Genomic DNA, 19430 nt, shown 5'->3' with positions numbered 1-19430 from the left:
AGGTTAAACTGGTACAAGCTTTCATGTAGACAAATGCTAGGAATGCAGCTCTCAAATCACACCAAAAGGAACTGGTCGATTTGATAGTGATTTAGAGACTTCCACTTTGTTTCAGAAAGCAGAGTCAGATGGACCCTACAAGACTGATGCTTAGATAATAGGGGTAAAAATGTTTTCTTTAGCCCTCCTCTTATTAAATTAGATCATTTTACTGTTACAGTTTCAAAGCAACAATGTGAACCCACTGAGGCCCAAAATTTGAAAATCAATGCAGTTATCTGGGTTCTAAGTAGCTATTAAAAGTGAATTAAAAGACCTACCAATGCATTGCTAAATGTATTGACCTTTTACCATTTTCAGTCTGACCAGAAGCTGTTTTAGTGGGATGTATTAAAAACCTAAGGTGACATCTGGGTCCCACTGAAGTCAAAGGGAGTTCTACCATTGATTTCAATGGGTCTAGAATTTCACCTCTAGCATACAGCTTCATCTAACTGATCTGCAACCACATTTAACAAGTTAACATTCCGGCTGATGGTTTGCAAAGTTACTAGCATACAAGCTGAAGTTAAAAGGACACTCAAAGAGTTTAGGCCATGAACAGATAGATTAAACACAAATTTTACAATCAAATAGAAATGTTTTCATAATTTTTAAAAAAAATATTTCAATTAAAAGAGCTTCATCTGGATTGAAAACAAACAGCATCACTGCACTACAGCATGAGAAACTGGAAGAGAAAAATGACCAGTCTAGCGTCACTGTCTATGTGGTCTGAAGTGGAGGGTGGGGGAGAGGGTGAGGAAAGCAAACTGCTTTTAATACTGTAGTAAAAAATAAATTGGATCTTTCTCTTTACATGTGTTTCAAAACAGATAAGGGCTAACTATGATCTCACTACTGTCCCTTTTAAAAAAAGTAGGCTAGCTATTGGATTATGAGCACCACAGAAAACAATGTTTTCACAGTGGCAATAAACTGGGGGGGGTGGGGTGGAGGGTGTGAAACAAAGTGTTTATTCCCTGGTGCTGTTAAAACCCCATAGTTCCATATTCATTTGAGGAAAGATTTCCTTCCGTAAGAAAGACAACTAGAATTGGCAAACTGATGCAAAATATTTATTCCAAGTTAGTTATTTTTTGATGCAGTAGTTTTTTCCCCTCATACAGACTCAATGTGATAGTCACTTTTTTAAATCTGTAAATAATGTTATCAAAATAATCTTAATCTTTGAAATCTCACAAAAAATTTATATTTTACAATCCACCCTGAATATCAAGGCTGCAAGAAGAAGAACACAAACAATTCCTATGTCCAAATATTTTACAGCTGTACCCATAAAAGAAAACCACAAACGCCTGGTTAAGTGATGAAGCTCCCCGAGCCGCAAAAAAAATAAAAAATAAAAAATTCATGTTATTAGCATTAATTTAACACAATTAGAACTTCAATAGCCATTTTGTCATTGACAATGATTGTTTTAGCACATTGTTACCGCGCAACATTATGTAATGCAGGCGGCATTATTAGAAGCTTGTTGTTGCAAAGATCAGTCACCTGTATCCTGCTTACAAGACTGAACTTGTGCATTGCCTGACGAGGGATTCTCATCACAAATTTTCTAGCTGCACAAACTTCTATTAAGCAGAAGGGCAAAACCAAAAGAAAAAGCTAAACAAGCCAATTTCTCTCTTCTTTGGGATACAATTATTTCCCTTGTGCATGAAGTATTCAACAACAAAAGAAAAACTGAACAGACTGGAGACAGAATAAACTCTGTTTAGTTTATACAACCCCGAACACACGTTGAACTATGAACTGAGTTTATTGGGTTGGTTTTATTTATTTATTTTTTTAAATGTTTTGTGCCCACTTTCAGGCATCATCATCTGACGTTTCGCTGCTACTAGTTTCTGTGTCTGAGTCCTCCAACTCTGTCTTAAAAGTGCTTCTCCAGTGGGAGAACAAGCTGGAGCTGCGGCCCTGAAGAAATCCATTCTTCCCAAATCCATTTCTTCTTAGCTACAAGGAAGATAAATAGATAAAAAAGGCTAAATTGTGAAGAGAAGAGTCAGTGACAATACAGATGTTTGTCAGTATATATATATTTATTTCTAGTGGGGACAATATGTTGGTAAATTTTCCCCACTAGACAATCACTTTAAATCAATACAGGTTCTATTTAGTTCTTTGTAACTTAGAATAACAGTCTAAGATGTGTGTGAAATAGGTGAGGAAGAAGCGCCATCATTATGGCAAGAGCTGTAATATACCTGCTCTGATTTAACTTGGAACTCTTTGAGCTCATCCTCAGTGAGGGGAAGGTAGTTCTCATCATTTTCAGGATACTCCTGCCATCCCATTTCTTTCAATAACCTGATTCATGAAAAAAGGGGGCAAGGGGTTAAAAAGAAACAAAAAAGCAAATGGAAAAAAGTCAAATTTTACCAGGTGCACGATAAAGTGAGAGATTTTTCTACTGAACTGCTACGATCCCTCCAGGAAGGGTTTTCTAGTTTTAGAAAACACTATATAAAAATATATATATATAAAATACTTTGCATTTAGACAGATAAGGAAGGTGAGAAAGAAGACTAGTGATTTACCCAGGTACACAGAGAAAGTACGCATGGCAGCCGAGAAAACACTAGAACTCAGGATTTCCTTATTCTTAGTGCCCTAATTAAACAGCTAGATCACACTCCTCTTGCTCACACAGCCAGAATGCATATTTAGATATGCATGCAAGTATTTCTTCCCACTTCTCATAGCTTTATAGGATCTGGGGCAATTTCTTATCAAATCAGCATACTGACAAAGCACAGAAGCTTTCCAAGAAGAGTTGGGAGGAGAGATGTGGTGATGTGTTATCAACTTCTGCACCACCACATTTGGAAATCCCTTTTGCAGATCAAGCAGAACAGCACTTGAGATTCTGCCTGGCCACCTGGTGTGGGAAACACATAAGCCAGGCAGCATAAATGACTTATGGATGCAAAGCTAGAAGAGTGCTAGAAGGTTAATTACAGAACTTGGGTGAAATCTTGGCCACATTAACTTCAACGAGGCCAGAATTTCACTCCGGCATTTTACTTTCTGCCACACTTTCTGCCAGCCCCGGTGCTGTGAGGAAGTCACACACCTGCAGCTTAGCATATGCAAGATTATTATTTTCTGGAGAAGAGAATCTTCTAAGCACCTGTCTTTTCCTCACACAACGTGACAAAATGATTTCTGAGACACCTTCAGCCCATGTTCTGCTGTCACCTCACCTGTGTTCTGCTTCCAGTGAATGCGACAGGTTCTCCCCTTCCTCCATCAAAGGGAGAGAAAGGCCATTCTGATGGCAATTCTCTTCCCAGTTTTCCTTTGGTTCTGGTGTGCTGCTGCCCTCCATCTAAAGGAAAAATGGAAGTCAAATCACATCACTGAGACACTGATCCTTCATGCGTACATCACAGTTCAAGTCTTGAAGCTAGTGTTCTTGAGTGGATGACTCCAGAGAGAATAAAACCCTTCACCATAAGTCAATGCTTCAGAGCATGAGTTGGTAATAACAGAAAGCAGTTGCCATCAGACATTGGTGAGGTGAGAGGTGCAAAATGAGCTCGGTGGGCTGCAGTTTAATTTTTAAGGGACAAATGTCCACACCACAATACCACCATTAGGGATTCAGAGATGCCAAAGGCTATACGAGCCATGGAGACTGCACTCTGACCCGTGGAGGTGTCCTCCTACATCAGGCCAAACACTGGTAGAGCAAGACACCATCCTACTGGTTGTGCAGAGACAGTTCAATATGCCAGGTCTGTCAAGCCTGCACTTTCACCAGGGCCAAATTCATTTAAACTACTCTGGGTCCAGTGTAGATTTTCTCAACTTTCGTTGAGCAGAATGTAAACGGAAGTTGCAGTGTTTTTAACTATGCTACCAGAAGTAAGCTACATAAATGGAAATTTCAGTCCTGCAATGATATTTAAAGAGTAAACATTCTTCTAAAATATTGTTCCTTCCCATTCTTTAGAAAGCCCTCTGAGAATCCTTCCAATTCTTACCAAACATTGCCCTTTTCCCTTTACCATATATTTTAATTGTCCTCCTGCATTTCTTTAGGTCAGTCTTCTTCACTGCAAGGCCCACAAGCCAGTGGTGGCTCCCATCTACCCTAAGTGTGACTGGCTAAGTTCCCTCTAAGCTGCGTGGTCCCGCAGCAGGCTATAAATAGCCATGCAGCAGCTCTAAAGGACCGCACAGCAGGGACCTGGAAAGGAGAGAGGTAGGGGGTGGACAGGGAGCAAGTTGGGGCTTGCAGGGCTGCTGTGGGCCTCTCTCCCAGCCCCAGAGCTCCGTGCTGCCTGCTGGCAGGGGGGGAAAGAGGGGCCCCTTCCCCAGAGCTCGGTGCTGCCTGCTGGCAGGGGGAGAGATCTTCCCCAGAGCTAGCTGCTGCCAGCAGGGAAAGGGTGGGGGGAGGAGGGAAAGGAGGAGGGGGAGGATTCCTCTCGCCCCAGTCCCAGAGCACCCTGCCTGCACCCCAAACTCCTCATCCCCAGCCCCACCCCAGAGCCCAAACCGCCAGCCAGAGCCCTGACCCCCCCCACACACATCCCAACCCTCTGCCCCAGCCTTGAGCCCCCTCCTGCACCCTGAACTCTGTGGCCCTCATCCCAACCCTCTGCCCCACCCCTGAGCCCCTCCCACACCTCAAACCCCTCATCCCCAGCTCCACCCTAGAACCCTCAACCCCAGCCAGAGGGATGAAAAGAAAACAAAGGAACAAACTGACCAACCAACATTTGGACTGCCTTACTAGGACTGCGATGACAGATTACAAATAGGGCATGAACAAAGTCAAGGAGGAACAGGAACACTTTCACTCATCCAGTTTTTAAAGTAAGTTTTCCATTATTCTGCTCTTTAAGTTTACTTGGATAGATGCCTTTTTAATTCCATATATTTTCCTCATTATTATTTTATAAAGAGTATCGTTTTACTGTACAAGTAGACTTCATTTTAGTTGCATGAGTGGCTCCGTAACATTACATCACTAAGGAGTAATAAGCACTGTGTTAATTTACTAGCTGATGTAGCTCTCACATTAAAGGTTTTTTGCCAAAGTGGCAAAGCGAAGAGCACTGCTTTAGGTTATGGCTTTTCTTTGTTTCCCATCGCACACCATCTGTACTGATATAGCAGCACAGATATGAGAACAAGTGCTCATTAATTAACAGCTACAGATGATCTAGCAGAGGCAACATCAGCGCTCAGAATATTTTGTTTAGGATCTACAACAGTTCCTTCTCTGACCCCATTCTGGAGAGGAGTTTTCCTAGGGAAAAATGTTAAAACATTTTAAAAACACAGATCAAAAATAAAAGGGCATTTTAAAACAGTTGACAGGAATGTACTCTGGCACATAGCAGCAGCCTAGAATGGAAGCTATTTGCAATTCTCACTCTTGTGGCTACTGCTCAGGAAGCAGGATTTAAGCTACTTCTGACAGTCAGGAATCTCCTTAGTTCCAGTACCAGAAGCCTACATTTTTCAGTCAAGAGAAGGATAAGTTCTACTCCCAACTGCCATGTGGCTACTTGGCAGCCATGCTATCGCTGTGTAAATATGAGGCCCCAATTTTTTTTTTTTTTTTTTTTTTTACACACTGGTATAGTTTCTATTTGAAGTCCCTTAAAATACACAATTCCCAGGAAAGAGAAGTGGGCAGTCCTCTTACATCCTCCAACTTGTCACATTCTCTGTTCTCTGTGATCTCTCCATTCCTGTCATCTTTCAATGCCTTCAGGAATTCACTTTTCTTATCGGCGGTGCGACGCATCAGCTTAGTCAAACGTGAAGAACTGATCTCAATGGGAGGGGTGGTGCTGGAAGGACTCTGGAGAAGCAAGGTGGAACACATTAGAGAACTTACCAAATACCAATTGAAGAAAAGCTGGGTCTGAGCCCTGTTCAGGGTTTTTGCCCACACCTTTTAGTACTTTATCTCCTGAGCTGACTGGCAATTTCCTACGAGTACTCCGTTCCGATTTCTACCAGAGAACTTGGCTGCACTGTTCCAAATCCATGCCCTTCCTCCTCACCAACCTGGAACGAATGTCTCCAACCAATTCTTACTTTCTTCTGCAGCTGCAACTGTTTCTTCATCTCCATTAACTTAGACAGTCATGAATTTAACATGCTTGTTCTGCTCCTCACATAATATGCTTCCTGGTAATATGAGCTACCTCACAGGCTCCCCGTTCAATTAATTCCATCTCTGCTCTTGGAATGATGCAGGAATATACTGCTGATTCCTGCCTATTAGCAAAATCATTCCGCCAACTCCTGTTTTCCATGCCAAATAAAAAGGTCTATCCAATTAAATTAAACAAAACTGATCTCCCGTGGTCTTCAGTAGTATTTATGACGTGGTGGTATCCAATAATATGGCAGCTAGCTTTCAATGTAGTTAACCTGTTTCCTTTTTATAGGTGGGATTTACAATTAAAATAAATTGGGGTTTTAGCCTCCTGACTTCCCCTCTGCCTGGAGTATTTGTCTGTGGTATTCATGTCTGGTGGTCCTTGAAGACGACAGGAATCCTATTCTCATTAGTCTTGACTCTCCACTGAAAGGAGAGGTCACAATAACACATCTTGTACACAAAACAATCCCTTTCCTTCACATAAATTGTGAAAGAGGGAAAGAGAAATCAAACCATGTAAGAGAACCAACAGGAGCATATTTAAATAGTTCCTGAGAGCAGGAACTGGAAGAGCCTTGCAGCACCATTTTAGATGTTTTTCTTGGAGCTGAAGTGTTGCCTACAGACAATCCTTAGGACGCCAAAGAAGACTACTTTGCAAAGTATGCTTATGGTACAGCATACAATCCCTCTGAGCAGAAAAAAGGCAAAGAAAATGGATCTCAAAATATTCAGCTGCTTGGATTCCTTATTCCTAAATTACATGTAATGCGAAGATGAAAGGAACCTCTCCTGGAGAAGTGTATGCTATAAACCCTGGCATCATACAGTAACATTCACCAGGCAGTTATTCCAGACACCATCTAGTACACCACTGAGAGGAGCAAACAGGTGATTGTGAAACTTCCACAGTTCGTCTGAGTGATTGTCAGGATAAAATGAAATCCAGAGTAGTATTTAAAATTCTCAGCGTGGTAATTAGTGTGACTGTTCACGTGACAGACTATAACTGATTGAACAGAAGAGCCAGGCTAAGAACATTTGACATTTCTAGTTGACTGGAATACCCATTTAACATGACAGCCAATAAAACTTTTAAGCTCCGTGCTAGAGCAGCCCTTTTCAAAGACACCTGTACAGAAATGCCAACATACCAAGAGCTCAATTTTACAAATTTTAAGGGATGAGCAAAGCAGCTATAACCAGTTTCTCAAATTCTCCACCTTAACTTTGACTACCTAAACCTTTCAACAGATTTATAATAAAACCAAAATAAGTGCACATTGCTTATTGATTTATTTATTTTACAATCATTCTTCCTACACTGCCTCTTCTAAGTCAGAAAGGAAAGACAGGTGTGTGGGTCCCAGTTGTTGTTGTTGTCCCAGATACCTGGAGGTATCTGAACCCAGAGATCTCATATGAAAGAGCGAGGCCTGATATGCTGAAGTAATGAGTTTTAACAATGACCAGTTCATTTTCAGTACTCTGCCTATAAGATTGTAGCATATTCTCCTAGGGGAAAACAGTGGAAGAGCCATCCCTTAGGTTTTTAAAAGCAGACTGCATAAAGCACTAAAAGTGCACTTATAGGGAAGAATCTTACACTAATCCTCAGGGAGATCTCGGAGGACTTCTCTCTCTAATTCCCAGGACTCTACGGTAATGTCAGTGTTCTACTTTCACACAGCTTCTCATTTTCAGAACATTTTACAAATACTAACTGATCACTCTTCAACACCTCTGTAAGATAGTTATTATTGCCATTATACAGATAGAGAAAGAGGCAGAGGTTAAATTACTTTTCCCAGGTCAGTGGCAAAGGTTAGATTAAAATCATGGGTCCCAGTCCTGTGTTTAGTCTAAGAGTTAAAAACATTGTTTGACAAAGAAGCAGGTGAAATGAAAATCTAGGCATTACAGCTGCACATGCTCAGTTGTAGCTTGGACAAACTTAAATCATTTCCAGTTTAACTGGATATAGCTACTGATGTTATGGAAACACAGGATGGAGCGACTTTCAAACGAGTTTCTTCTATTAAAATCTACTAACCACTCAGACAAGGCTGGTGGAAGTTCAACAAAGAGTGGCACTTTTATAGCTTTTAAGTATTACTGGTCTCTGTAGAAAGACGGAATTACAGGCTCTCTTGAGTGTCAGGTTAATACCCTACATCAGGGGTGGGCAAACTATGGCCCGCAGGCCACATCTGGCCCACGGGACCATCCTGCCCAGCCCCTGAGCTCCCAGCCGGGGAGTCTCGCCTCCGGCCCCTCCTCCCGCTATTCTACTCCCCCACAGACACGCCACCATGCAGGCAGCACAGCTTACACCCACCCACCTCCCAGGCTTTCAACAAAGTCTGACTCCTGCTCTGAGTGGCCTGGTACGGGTAAGGGGGGAGGGCAGTCAGGGATGCGGGTCCTGAAAGGGGGTGGTCAGGGACAAGGAGTGGGGGAGGGAGGGATGGATGGGTCAGGGGTCCCAGTGGGCCTGTCAGGGGGTGGGGGTGTGGATAGGGGTTGGGGCAGTCAGGGGACAGGGGGGTTGGATAGGGTGTTGGGTCCCAGGGGGGCGGTCAGAGGACAAGGAGCAGGGGGGGTTGGGTGGGTCAGGGTTCTGAGGGGGGCAGTCAGGTGGCGGATAAGGGGTGGGGGCCAGGCTGTTTGGGGAGACACAGCCTTCCCTACCCAGCCCTCCATACCGTTTTGTAACCCTGATGTGGCCCTCGGGCCAAAAAGTTTGCCCACCCCTGCCCTACATCCTTGCTGGCCAGAGACTGACAACAAGAGCAGCCTAGGACAACAAATTACAGAGGCTATATGCAGTACTTATTGTACTGGATAACAAGTGCATTTAACTTTGTTTTGGTATTACTTACCTGAAGGTGGAAGCTTATCTGAATTATGTATTTATGTTCCAGTAGTGCCCAAAGTGTGTTAGGTGTTGTACAGACATAAGGGAAAACAAAGTCCCTACCCCAATGGGCTTACAATCTAAAACAACAAAGAGGTAGGGTGAGGGGAAAGAATACAATATAAAAGCAAAGTTGTCAAGGAGATGACTGGCAATTTTGTTATTTCCATGGGGTTTTTTTATTACATAAAAACCAGAACTACTCATCTATATACCCATTATTAGTCGGCTATTTCCTCATTTGGAAACCTCAATTTTGTTTCTCTGGAGTCTGGACTTTGACCAAGAAATAACTGACTACCCCTGGTGTAGGGGTTCAAAAATGGTGAAAGTTCAGAATGAATAAAAATCTATACAACTTCAACATCCACGAAGATGACAAAACCTTCCCAGGAATACTTCTGACCTCAAAACAAAAAGATTAAGAGAGACAGCAGCCTCACACGTGAAAGATTCTCAGTTTCATAAGAGCAACACTTCTGCCTAATATGCAGGGGGGCATTCACCTCTGGTGGAGTAAATACATCACCATTGTTTATTAAAATTAAAGAACAGTATCAAGATATGACTTGTTTAACTTCTTCCCCCATTCCAAATTATTTAAACTGAAAATTTAAAGATATAGAAAATCATGGCCAAGTAGCGACTAGCAATTTTGAGTGTGTAAATTTTTGGTACCCAGCTTGACACCTTAAAGAGAGCATATTTTCAGAGGATGGAAAGGTGGCATTCTAAAGATCAGATCCCTTTTAGGTCATTTCTTAAAATCTTGTCTAACTTTTCCATAATTTCTGTTGTTTACCCTTTGGTAATTTACTCAGTTTGGACATAAAAGTGACTAGCTTAATTTTCCGATTTTTACACACTAACACAAAGCCATAGTGTTTTGCTTCCCAACAGTGCAGGGGAAGTTTTAATGTAAAATTGTTTAAAATTAATGGAAATGCTTCTTTATTAGGATCTGTAAGTAATTTTTAGCCCAAACCCAGCATTTTGGATGTAAACTACTTGGAAAGCAAGTCCCTTTTAGAGTCCTATCACCGACACAAGTAAAGGGCAGAAGAGGCTACCATGAATAGACTGCTGAAATTCCGATGAAGTGAGCTGTAGCTCACGAAAGCTCATGCTCAAATAAATTGGTTAGTCTCTAAGGTGTCACAAGTCCTCCTTTTCTTTTTGCGAACACAGACTAACACGGCTGTTACTCTGAAACCTGAAATTCTAGTAAATGTTAAGTCCAAATAATTTTCCAGACACTTAATCTATAAATTAAGACAACCTTACAGATGAATACTGGGGTACATTCTCCACCATCAACACTGACAAACACCAGAGTAGCTGAAGAGGAGGACTACACACATCTGTACATCCCAAACCTTTTGAACTGTTCCCAGAGCTCACCACATGCATTGCTAGGAAAGAGCTGTGAACTGGAAGAGCAAGAACACCTAGCACCCTATTTTAAACAGTGGTATGGAATTCAGGTCTTGTATGGTGTAAATTCTGGTGTGCACTAGTGTGCCATGCACTAACCGGCCTGTGGAGACCCTGCTAGCACTGAATCATAGAATCATATGACTGGAAGGGACCTCAAGAGGTCTTCTAGTCCAGTCCCCTGCACTCAAGGCAGGACGATGTATTATCTAGACCAGAGGTGGGCAAACTATGGCCCGCGGGCCACATCTGGCCTGTGGGACCGTCCTGCCTGCACTTGAGCTCCGGCCAGGCAGCACGGCTGGCTCCGGCCAGGCAGCACGGCTAGCAGTCCTGCTGCTCTGAGTGGCATGGTAAAGGGGCAGAAGAGGTTGGTTAAGGGGCAGGGGGTCCCGGGGGCAATCAGAGGACGGTTGTATTGGATGGGTTGGGGGTTCGGGGGGCGGGCATGCAGTCAGGGGATGGGGAATGGGGCTGTTGGACAGGTGTGGGAATCCTGAGGGGCCTGTCGGGGGACAGGGGGTGGATAGGGGTCAGGGCAGTCAGTGGACAAGAAGCTGGGGGGGAGAGGGGGAAGGAGGAGTTTGGATGGCTCAGAGGTTCTGAGGGGGGGCACTCAGGGGGCGGGAAGTGGGAGGGGGCCAGGCTGTTTGGGGAGGTACAGCCTTCCCTACCTGGCCCTGCATACCGTTTTGAAACCCCGATGTGGCCCTCAGGCCAAAAAGTTTGCCCACCCCTGATCTAGACCATCCCTGACAGGTGATTGTCTAACATGCTCTTAAAAACCTCCCATGACATTGCTCTAAGAGTTCCCTAGTGTGTGTTAATGTAGTCCCCCATTTTAAACTCTTCTGAAATGTATTCATGTTGGGAAACTTTTAGTGTGCACCAGCAGGGTCCACATGATCTAGTTAGTGTGTGACACGAACACTCTAGAATTTACACCCCCCCCCTCATGTGGGCTAAGAATACGTCTTCACTAGCAATGTTACACTTTAATGTGGCCGTCTAGTTGTGTCACCAGAGCTGGGAGTTTGTTCTCCTAGCACTGTAAAAAAACCCACCTCCACGAGGGGAACAGTTCCCAGTGTTCGTGCACTGTCTACAGTGCCACTTCCCAGCGCTGAAACTTGCAGCGCTCGGTGGGGTTTTCATACCCTTGAGCGAGAAAGTTGCAGCGCTGTAAAGTGGCAGTGTGGACAAGGCCTAAAGCGTTCTGTAGAGAAGCCCTCAGCATTAACTTTCAGTTCACAGCTCTCACATAGCAGGGCTAGTGTTTGCACTTTGGTAATGCAGCTGATGGTCTGGACATTGTTTCTGGGCATGCCCAGTTAGCTCCCACGGCGCTCTTAAAATGTAAGAGCAACCATACCTTGTATGATGGTGATGAAATTACAGCAGACCTAGCCAAAAACTGCCGGCAGCACACTCTACATCAAGACAGACAGACTTCCAAGAGCATTCCCATTAATGTACAAGGGGACTTAGCTCAACATGCAAAGACCATACAAGTGATTGAGTACTCTTCAAGTGTTCAGAGCTGTATAATATGAATAGAAGAGCTCTCATGGTACTTAAATTATAGAAAGAAACATTAGTTGGAAAAGGTCCAATTCTCTCCCCAACCCAACCCCTTACCTCTTTGGGAGAGGTGAGAACTGAGCCACTCGCCAGTACCGCTGGTTTGGTTACAGACACCGGACTGGTAAAGGCAGAGTCACGGCTGGAGGAAAGCGAGCCTGGTTTATGTTCACTTCTGTTAGCTTTCCATGGACTTGGCTATATTGAAGAGAACACAGTACACTAGACAGTAATGGTATGGTACAAGAATGGGTTGCTTGCAAGTGGTAAAAAAAATCATAAAGCAACAAACTGACTTAACAAGGTGTCTGATTAATTGAACAAATTATCGTCTCCTGCTCCAAAAATGGTCTCAAATCCCCCTCTCATCTTAATCCTGAAAATCCCCCATTCCTGCCCTGCTGAACCACCCAGCCCACATCAATACCCTGTAACTGCTTCACAGCTATCACTGTTCTAGCAAAGGATTGGTTGGGACTATTATGAACATCACTAGTTGGAGGAGTCACCATGGAGAGATGCCATGTATCCCACAACCGTTCCCAGCACAGGAAGTGAGAGACCATAATAAAACTCAAATTTCTTACACAGTGCTAAATACCACCACCAAATATCTTGCATCACTCAACAGGAGCTTCCTCTGGCCCAGGGGAAGAAGCTCTAAGACATGAATGCAAGACAGCAATTCCCCACGTTGCAAGGAAGATACTCTTAATCCCCATGGAAGGGTAAAGGAACAAAATAATTTGACTGCACCCTGTTTAACAAGACACAGAAATCAATGGATATACTAAAAATCCAAACACGAAGCCCCAAAACTTACCGAGTGAGAAGCCAGGTGACTGGAGTACAAAAGCACATAAACCAGCCCATTTTCTAAGCCAATCCACATGTAACTACTCAGAGTGGGGGGAGGGATAGCTCAGTGGTTTGCGCATTGGCCTGCTAAACCCAAAGTTGTGAGTTCAAGCCTTGAGGGGGCCATTTAGGGATCTGGGGCAAAAATTGGGGATTGGTCCTGTTTTTGGCTGGGATGATTTAACTGGGAATTGGTCCTGCTTTGAGCAGGGGGTTGGACTAGATGACCTTCTGGGGTCCCTTCCAACCCTGATATTCTATGATTCTATGAGTGGGGCAACTTCACCCAACTAGTATCCACCATTAGGATATATCTGCATTTATTATTTGGTGGCCAAGCAATAATGGCAGTTGCAGAAAGCTGCCTCATGATAAAGGTCTTCTACTTGGAAAAGTTTTATCTTGGACCTCTCAGGCACCAAGGACAAACTGTGCAACAACAATCCCAAAATGAGAGGTATGGCACCAGGCAGCACAGGAACAAGAGAGATGAGGAATAATATATATTTTTTTAATTTTACAGTTTCATTTTAACTATTCTGTATTTCTGATATCAATGCTCATCCAGGATGTATCTGGGATTTAAATTAAATGACTCTAAAATGGATAACGTACTTTGCAGAAAAGGACAGCAGAGGCCACTGTTTCTCCATATTTCCTCATTTGTTACTTTGGTGTATTTTTCTTCCTTCTTATATTGTGCTGACTCCTCTCCCTTGCTCCCCCACAGGTAAAAATCAAATCCCTCTTCCCATTCCCTAATCAGAAGGGACATGATGCTGGAGGTGGACAGCCATCGACATGCCACTCAAAACTGAGGAGAGAAGAATGGGCTGGCACACTGAGGCCCGCAGCCCTACTATACTTTTGACTTTTACAATGTCCAGCTACATTAGCAGCCCCACAAAGAAGGGCAGGAAAGAGATTTTTCAAGGAGCCACCAGTAGTTTTATTTGCTATGCAGTGGTATGCTTGCCGTGAGTCAGGGGAAGCTGCATCAACATGAGGTCCTGCACCTTCCATCTCCTACTTGATCACATCCTCTGCTTTTGGCTCCGCCCGTCATTGACTAGTCTGATGTCTCCCCCACAGGTTAGAAAACTGATTTAGATTGTAAACTTCCTGGGGTACAGATTGTGCCTTCATTCCTGAATAACCAGTGTCCTTCTTGCACTACCACTTAATTTACAGTAATCTCTTAAATAGGAATCTCAGAAAACAGCAGTCACCTCAAAATGTCAATTTTTGCTCAAGAACCAGAAGGCACAATTCTCCAGTTTGTATTGACGATGAGGAGTTTCTGTGTGGAAGACCATAAGCAGATTCACATTATATAGAACACTCATCCCCCACCCCAAAAAAACTCAACACTGGTGAAATGGATTTCCACCTTTTTCACAGCTTATATTTCAAATCGAGTTCCTGTCAAACTCTCAAAAGCCAAATGTAAATGGTCACAGCACCCCACTGGTGAGGCACAACACTAAATTTGGGGTGTGGGTGTTCGATTGTAAGCTCCTGGGGACAGATATCATATTTGTGTTTTGAGTTTGTACAGCGCTGAGCAAAACGAAAAGCCATAGTCGTAGACCAAGACCCAGGCACTACAATAATAGAAATACTTGGAATGCTCACAATGACACTGAGACCCATTGATGCCAACAGTTTCATTGTTCTTTACAAGCAACTGTCTCAGACCTGACAAACTCACTACATCTAATATACCACTTTCACAGTATTTATTAATGAAGGGTAGCATGTGAGGTCTGCACTAAAAGCTCTTAATTTATCAATACTCACTGCAAGATGTGTACACAGGTAATATTTAAGGAATAACCTAACTGTATTGAAAACTATGCCTTATGGTCCCGGAGTAAAAAAGTCTGTCACCAGAGAATCATGTGTTTTGGTGATGGCCCATTCAAGCAGAAGTTGTCTTTACCTGTCTCTGGTCAGCTGGTGATGTAATGCAAGGTTCAACTGTCTACCTTTGTCCCATCCCAGAACAGTTGGAAAACTATCAAAGCCAACTGCAATCAATCAAAATCAGTTGGCGGTAAAAAGGAACAGTGTAACAGACAGGGGATCACCGGACTGTGAATAAAGACAAAAAGACAGATTCACTATATCAAAGGGTGGAGAAAGATGCACTGAGTCCATTCGCTGAGGAGACATATTGTTGAGCAGGGAGCGTTCAGTGAAAGATTGGATTCTGGTTCCTGGGAAACCAGTCAGCTCTGCAACAGACTGAACAATGTGGGGGAAAAGTACTTTATTAGATAGAAAAGGTAACTATTAAATGTAGACTCTAGTTTGAATTTTATGATTTTGTTTTGTATTGGAAACATTAGATTCCATCACACACTCTTTTCTAGTGGAATTTATACTCTCTCATACTAAACCAAAAGAAGGTTTATAGAAGTGTTCAATGCTGTGTGTTACACAGGAGCTGAGATTTAAGGTAAAGCAGGTAAACTGGGGTACATTGTTCCTTTGGGAGCAGAGAATCTGGGATTTCCATGAGTAGCCAGCGTCAAGGGCAGGATACCACAGAAGAACATTTCAAGGGGGCTGCACATTTTGTTAACCTGCAAGCCAAAGGCGGGACTGCCCTAGCTCAGAGTGTGCTTGAGTGGCTGACAGGCCAGCAGTGTTAGGGAACTGACACCCAGCTACCAGAGGCGAGACTCCCTCTCACTGGAGGCAGGAGGTAACAAGGTGACTCTCAATCCTGGGTACCCTGAACACTCATTTTTGCATCATTCTGCACAGACTATTATGGCTGTCCCCTGCTGAGACAGGATGCTCAGAGGCTGCTAATGATTATTCATATGGCTTCCACCAAGAGGCAGTTCAGACAGAAACCCAAAGAAAAATCCTTCTGGCTAGTTTTGGGGGGTAGGTGGGGTGGGAGAAGGTGTAAGTGTAGAGCAAGCAGTCTAATGATTAGAAGGTCAACAGAGGCAGGACTTCTGGGTTATGTTTATAGGCATGACACCAAAGCCTTGTCTACACTATGTGGGCTACACCACATCTGTGCTGCTGTATGCCATAGTGTAGATGCATATCACACTGACAGATAGGGTTTTTGCCCTTATTCTAGGAACTACACCTCCCTGAGCAGTGGTCAGTTGACCTCACTATATCCACCCCATGGTTTAAGGCCAGCATAGCTGCGATGCTCAGGGATGTGAATTTTTCACTCCCCTAAGCAATGTAGTTATGTTGCTCTACATTTTTAGGGTAGACCAGGTCTAACACAGTTCGACCATGGGCAATTAATCTATCTGTGTCAGTTTATCCACCTGAGAAATAGGAACCTGTGGTACTCATTACAAGATGATGTTGTGAAGGCCAAACTATAACGGGGTTCAAAAAAGAATTCGGTAAGTTCATGGGAGGATAGATCCATCAATGGCTATTAGCCAAGATGGTCAAGGATGCAACCTCATGTTCTGGGTGTCCCTAGCCTCTGACTACCAGAAGGTGAGAGTAGAGGACAGGGGATGGATCACTTCATGATTACCTGTTCTGTTCATTCCCTCTAAAACACCTGCCATTGGCCAATGTTGGAAGGATACTGGGTTAGATGGGTCATTGGCCTGACCCAGTTTGGCCATTCTTAAGTCGGAATAAACTCCTTTCAGTGCCACTGAGCGTATTTTAACACCGTTTAGCGCTGCTATAGCATTTTTCATTCCGTTGTGCCAGGGGTAGCTTTTTTAGTCATACTGCTCTACAGAGCCTTAGGGCTATAACCCACCCGCCCGCCCGCATCTTTGAAAAAACAGTTACTGAACAGGATCGTAACCGCTGTTCTTTGAGATGTGTTGCACACGTTCATTCCATTCTTGGAGTCAGTGTGCCCAGCATACGGCTGTCAGAAACATTTCCCCTCAGCAGTACCCATGGGGCAGCTCAAGCTCCCGCTGCTGCCCTGTACCACTGTGTGCAGATATAAAGGGCAGAGCTGTCCCCAGGGCCCCTCACTTCCTTCTCGCTGGAACTCCAATGCAGAGGAGCAGAAGAGGGTGGGCTATGGAATGGACATGCACAACAGGCTAGTAACTCTTTTCTTCTTTGCGTGACTGCACATGTGCATTCTACTCTTGGTGACTCAAGCCATAAGAACAGGAGGTGGGACAGGAGTCTATTTCAACGAAGACTGAAGAACAACTTGTTCAACTCTAGCATTGTCTCTGGAGTCTTAAGCCATAACATAGCGGGAGGCAAACATGTGGACAGAGGACCAGGTTGCCACTCTACTAGTGTCCGCAATTGGAACTTGCGCCACAAAGGCTGCTGAGGCCAACTGCAACTGTCTTGAATGAGCTGAGACTCTGTCAAGTGGAGTGACATTAGCCAAGTCATAACACATGCGTATACAGGATGCAACTCAAAGAAATTCTCTGGATAGAGACTGAATGGCTTCTTACTCTGTCTGCCATTGCTATGAACAGATGGGAGGATTTATAGAAGAGCCTGGTTCTGTCCAGGTAAAGTGCTAAGGCTCTCCTGATCTCTAAGGTATGCAAACGCTGTTCATCCCTGTTCGTATGTAGCTTTGGGTAAAATACGGTCAAATTGTCGGATATGGAAAGAAGAAACCACCTGCATTTGGATGAGGATGCAGGTGAACTTTGTCCTTAACAAAGATCTTGCATGGATGCCCCAAAATTAATGCCTGTGGCTCCCCTACTCCTCTGGGAGAGGTAATCACCACCAAAAATGCCACCTTCATTGATAGATGCAGCAGAGAGGAGATAGCCAATAACTCAAATGGGGAACTCGTAAGTCTTTGCAATACTAAGTTTAGATCCCAGGGGGAACTGAGTCTTGCACCTGAGGGTATAATTTGAATAAGCTTTTTTTTTTAAATGGACATCATTGGTAGAGCCCTGCACGGATACATTTGTATCTGCATCCGATCCGCAAAAATGATCCACGGCTATAAAGCAGATATCCACAGATTTGCAGGGGTTTAGACATAAAATTTGGATCTGCATCCATCCACAAACGGAAAAATGGCGAGCGGATGCGGATATCTGCAGATATAAAGCTGATATCCACAGATTTGCAGGGCTCTCGTCATTGGAGAAAATAGAGCAACTGTCCACTTTAGAGTGAAATGGTGAAACAGCTTCCAGATGTACCCTGATGGAACTAACCACCAACCCTTGGTGTTTTAGGTATAATAAGTAATCCAGAACATGTTGATCTTCCATACTGCTGAGACCAGATGGAAAATTTTTTTTCCATTTATAGAGGTGCATAGCTCTTGTAGAAGGCCTTCTATTATTTAGTAGGATCTCTTGAAAGTCTTTTGAGCAGGCCTGCTCTCTCGTACCTAGCCATGAAGCATCCATGCGGTTAAATGAAGGACTGTAGGCTCAGGTGGAGTAGGTGACTGACCCTAGGACAGTGGTTTTCAAACTTTAGGCTGCACACCCCTTTCCAAATAATGTAGTCTACCATATACCCATCTGAGATGGGCAGGTGACATGTGGGGGAGGGGATGCCACGCAGGGTCATTGTGAACTCATTGGGTCAGAGACCATCTTTTATACATGTTTATACAATGCCTAACATGATGGGGCTCTGATCCCCAACCTGGGACCTATATGCATTACCACTATAGAAACAGCAAATGATTTCTAAACTGGCTAAATAACTTTAGACATTCCTCTGAATACTACAGGAATAAGGCAAGGAGTGCACTATTAGCCAATTAACCCATATCTTTGGCCAAAGAAGTCAATTTAGGTACAAAATCACCCATGCTGACATACCCTACTGCAATTTTAAGGAAGATCCAGGATTCACGGAATGGAAAGGAAAACTGGGATGTCAAAAATGAGCATTTTGACAAATAGGTTTAGTTGTCCAGTTTATGTACCAGAATCACACTGCTACTTTACTTCAGTCAAAACAATTGCTTCATTTCCCCAAGTGCTCTTCTAAAATTCCATTTATCAAGGGTATAATACAACTAGTTTATGAACCTATTAGGCCATATCACATCAGGATCACAACACTAACAAAACCCAGAAAGGTTGGGATTTTCAAGTGCCTAAAGGAGCTAGGTGTTCAAACCCACTGAAATTCCATGTGATTTGGACACAATATTCCATTAGGCCCCTATGAAAATCTGAGCATAAGATACCATTTTCTAGGCACAATGAAAAGAAGCTCAGCTTCTGGATAAACATCCAGTCAGTAAAGCCCGATTAAACTGTGTTATAGTCTCACAAGGAGAAAGACCCATCACTTAGGACATTTAGAACTAGGCAAAACAAATGCACTGGAGACTATACTGCAGGGAACCACCACATTCTGGAAGGGGGAACTAGATAATTGATTAGCTTTTAATCTTCAATATCTGTGATTCTATGCAATAATGCACTACTGCAGGATGCAGTCATAATATTTACATGCACTTAGGTA

The 19430-nt window shown here is 43.5% G+C and overlaps 1 protein-coding gene across 5 annotated transcripts in view; it reads right to left on the bottom strand.

Annotated features, from left to right (window-relative positions):
* Positions 1-1096: 1096 nt before the first annotated feature.
* The window catches only part of GPBP1L1 (GC-rich promoter binding protein 1 like 1), a 51725-nt gene continuing 33391 nt past the window's right edge, over positions 1097-19430 (bottom strand). For 4 of the 5 annotated variants that reach the window (XM_048861423.2, XM_048861422.2, XM_048861424.2 and 1 more), the window contains exons 8-12: positions 12186-12326; positions 5729-5887; positions 3273-3397; positions 2274-2376; positions 1097-2022 (exon numbers count right to left, since the gene is read on the bottom strand). In XM_048861423.2, the coding sequence (XP_048717380.1) occupies positions 1876-2022; positions 2274-2376; positions 3273-3397; positions 5729-5887; positions 12186-12326 (675 nt within the window). In that variant the 3' untranslated portion in view covers positions 1097-1875. The remainder of the gene's footprint in view (positions 2023-2273; positions 2377-3272; positions 3398-5728; positions 5888-12185; positions 12327-19430) is intronic. The other variant, XM_048861425.2, reaches the window with a different exon arrangement.

This window comes from Caretta caretta, chromosome 8 (genome assembly GCF_965140235.1).
Source record: "Caretta caretta isolate rCarCar2 chromosome 8, rCarCar1.hap1, whole genome shotgun sequence".
Taxonomy (NCBI): domain Eukaryota; kingdom Metazoa; phylum Chordata; order Testudines; family Cheloniidae; genus Caretta; species Caretta caretta.
Note: the sequence above shows the minus strand (reverse complement) of the source record. Positions and strands in the feature narration are given on the sequence as shown.